Below are 2,743 nucleotides of genomic sequence, written 5' to 3'. Positions count from 1 at the left end.
TGTGGTAGAGACGGCCGTTGTTGTTGTTCTGGTTCCTTCTACCTGCGAAGCGACGCTGTTGCTGAGCAGGTGCAGCGGTATTGGTGGCATTCCTGGCAAGCTTTTTGGGGCACTCATTGGAGAAGTGACCCACAACTCCACATTCATAGCAGTTGACGGTGGACTTGTCTTTGGGAATGACAGGGGTAGCATTGCTTCCAGTCCTTGGGGCAGTATTGGTGTTGTTGTTGTTTCCATTGTTGTTGCTGTTGTTGGGGTGGTTGTTGTTGTTGTGGTTGTTGTTGTTGTTGTTGCCTCCGGGCTTCGGGGGTCCTCCGTTGTTGTTGTGGTTGTTGGGGCGATAATTCTGGGCAGGGGGCTTGTTGTATCTTGGGTTGAATCCTCCAGAGGAGTTGTTGCGGTACTTCTGGGTATGATGGGGTCCATTCTGGTTCATCATTCTGCGCTTGCGGTTCTCATTGGCCTGATGCAGCTTTCCTTCCATCTGTATGGCTGAGTCTACCAGGGCTTCTAAGTCAGCGAACGGAATGTTCACTAACACAGTCTGCATCTCGTCGTGCAGTCCGTTCAGAAATCTTTCCTTTCTCTTCTCAATTGTGTCGGTCTCATCCGGGGCGTACCTTGACAGGGTTTAAGATCACTTTAAAATACTAATAACAAGCAATCATGGCAATAGCACAAGAATTAAGCAAGATCACTAAGCATCAACTTAATTTGATAAAAGTTTTTGTTGGTTCCAAAATTTGGAACTAGGGAAATTCATTTGTTTTGTTTTGAATTTTTGGGATGTTACAGTAGCCGTTAAGATTTTCGTAGAAGATCTCGTGTCTAGTAGGCCAGACTGGAGATGGAATAACGATAGTGGTCGGAGCTAGTTGGTTTTCCTGCAGTTCTTCCTGATCTCGAAACGGGTGCCCTCGGCGGGTAGCTTGCTGAGCTTGGCCATGGCGTCACCGAACTGTCGATACCACTCTTTGGCGTCTTCCTTGAACGTCTCCATGATACCCCCGGCGTCGCCTCTGGTGTCGTTGCGAAGCTCCCAGTCGGACCTGAAGAGCACCGTGTTCTGCAGGTTGGCGTGGTAGTAGCTGTTGTCCAGCACCCCCTTACCCGTATCGGTGGTGTCCACCCCAGTTGGGTCGTAGCCAGACGCGTTGCGGAAGGCGAGCTCCTTGTCGCGGATGTTGTTGGGCTGGATCGGCTTGTCGTCCTTTTTGAGGGCGTTCATGTAATCTAGGCTGATGGGCGTGGCGGTGGCGTCGTCGATGCGGTCGGCGAAGGAGCTTTTGTGGGCGACGCCGATGGCGTGCGCGCCGGAGAGGGCGACAAGCTCCTTGGTGTTGAATTTCTTGACGTCAAAGTTGGCCTTGAGCTGCTCGAAATCGAAGGTAGAAGGAGGGAGGAAGTGGTCGGCTACTTCCGCGGACGAGACCACGCCGTCCATCCGGCCCGTCTTGACGGGGTAGTCGATCTTCTCGCGGCTGACGATGAAGGTGGCCTCGCGGGCGGCGAGGACGATGATGTCGGCGCAGGAGACGTTGTCGCCGAGCTTGGCCTTGATCTTGTCGATCACGTCGAAGCCGTCGAGGCCGATGTTGTTCTCCGCCTGCTTCTCCGTCTTGCTACCGTAGGGCTTCCTGTCCAGGAGCACGGACCCGTCGCAGCCCTGCACGTACGTACAGATTAGCAACTAAGTTTATACTACATTGGTGCTTGGAGATGCAAATCAAAGCAGATGGTGATCACGCACATTCACCCAGCAGTCATGGAAGAGAAGGCGGATGAGGGCGGGGCCGACGCCGGAGTTGTCCCTGATTTCCTTGGCCACTATCTGGTAGACCTTGTCCCCAACGGTGCCCTTCTTGCCGCGGTCGCCGTGGGCCGCTGCAGGCTGCCCGGCGAAGAAGACGAGCACCAGGCAGAGCGACACCACGATGGCGCGGGTATTCAGCTTCATCGCCATGGTGGATCGATCTCGAGATAGACTTATCGGTGTGTGTGTCCAATGAGCATGATATAGAGGGGTATATATAGTAGGTACATGCAAAGCTCTGCGCGCGGCGCGCCGGTGATCTCGCTGGGCTTCATTAGCTTGCATGCACTAACGCAATTGTTTACGCTGGTGCTGCTGCTTCTGGTTTAAGCATTTGGCGTACCTACGCGTGCTTAATTGACTACTAGCCGTTCGATCGGATACATAGTAGAGATCGAGTAGGACAATCGTGCATGCAATGCAGTGCAGCAACAGCTAGCGTAGCTTAATCTATGGATAATCAGCTGGAGAACGTGGCGTCGTTGATCTTGCAAATTATTCTTGCGTCAACGAACGCGTATGCAAGTTGGCACGAATTTTCCTATCTCTATATATCAACTTGCTTGTGTTTCCGTGTTTCTTGTAGCGGAAAGGAGGGTTTTATTAATCAAACAAGTAGTAGCCTTGCAATCCCGAATGATATGATACTGATCTCATCCGGAGTTGATCCTAACCAGACTGTTCTACCTCCTTACGACCAGAACTAGCAAGACAATGACTAGCACAATTGGCACAAACGACAACTCACGCTCTCAAGCAAACATATGTAGGCATTCACAAAAGGCATTATTTTATTTGTGGTTGGTTTGTTTCCTCCGACTCACATGTTCATCTTGGTTAAGTACTTCATTAAAATCACCACACGCCAGCCAAGGACTATTCCACCAACAATACTACACTTACGGGAGAGAGCTTACGGAAAAAGCTTAC

At 51.3% G+C, this 2,743-nt stretch overlaps 1 protein-coding gene across 1 annotated transcript; it reads right to left on the bottom strand.

Annotated features, from left to right (window-relative positions):
- Positions 1 to 855: 855 nt before the first annotated feature.
- Positions 856 to 1,963, bottom strand: LOC124707151 (peroxidase 2-like). Its single transcript, XM_047238815.1, has 2 exons — positions 1,751 to 1,963; positions 856 to 1,666 (listed from the first exon to the last, which is right to left on the bottom strand). The coding sequence occupies exons 1-2, from the start codon at positions 1,961 to 1,963 to the stop codon at positions 872 to 874; spliced, it is 1,008 nt and encodes a 335-aa protein (XP_047094771.1). The 3' UTR covers positions 856 to 871.
- Between the last annotated feature and the right edge of the window lie 780 nt (positions 1,964 to 2,743).

The sequence above is a fragment of the Lolium rigidum genome, chromosome 4 (genome assembly GCF_022539505.1).
Source record: "Lolium rigidum isolate FL_2022 chromosome 4, APGP_CSIRO_Lrig_0.1, whole genome shotgun sequence".
In the NCBI taxonomy this organism is placed as follows: domain Eukaryota; kingdom Viridiplantae; phylum Streptophyta; class Magnoliopsida; order Poales; family Poaceae; genus Lolium; species Lolium rigidum.
Note: the sequence above shows the minus strand (reverse complement) of the source record. Positions and strands in the feature narration are given on the sequence as shown.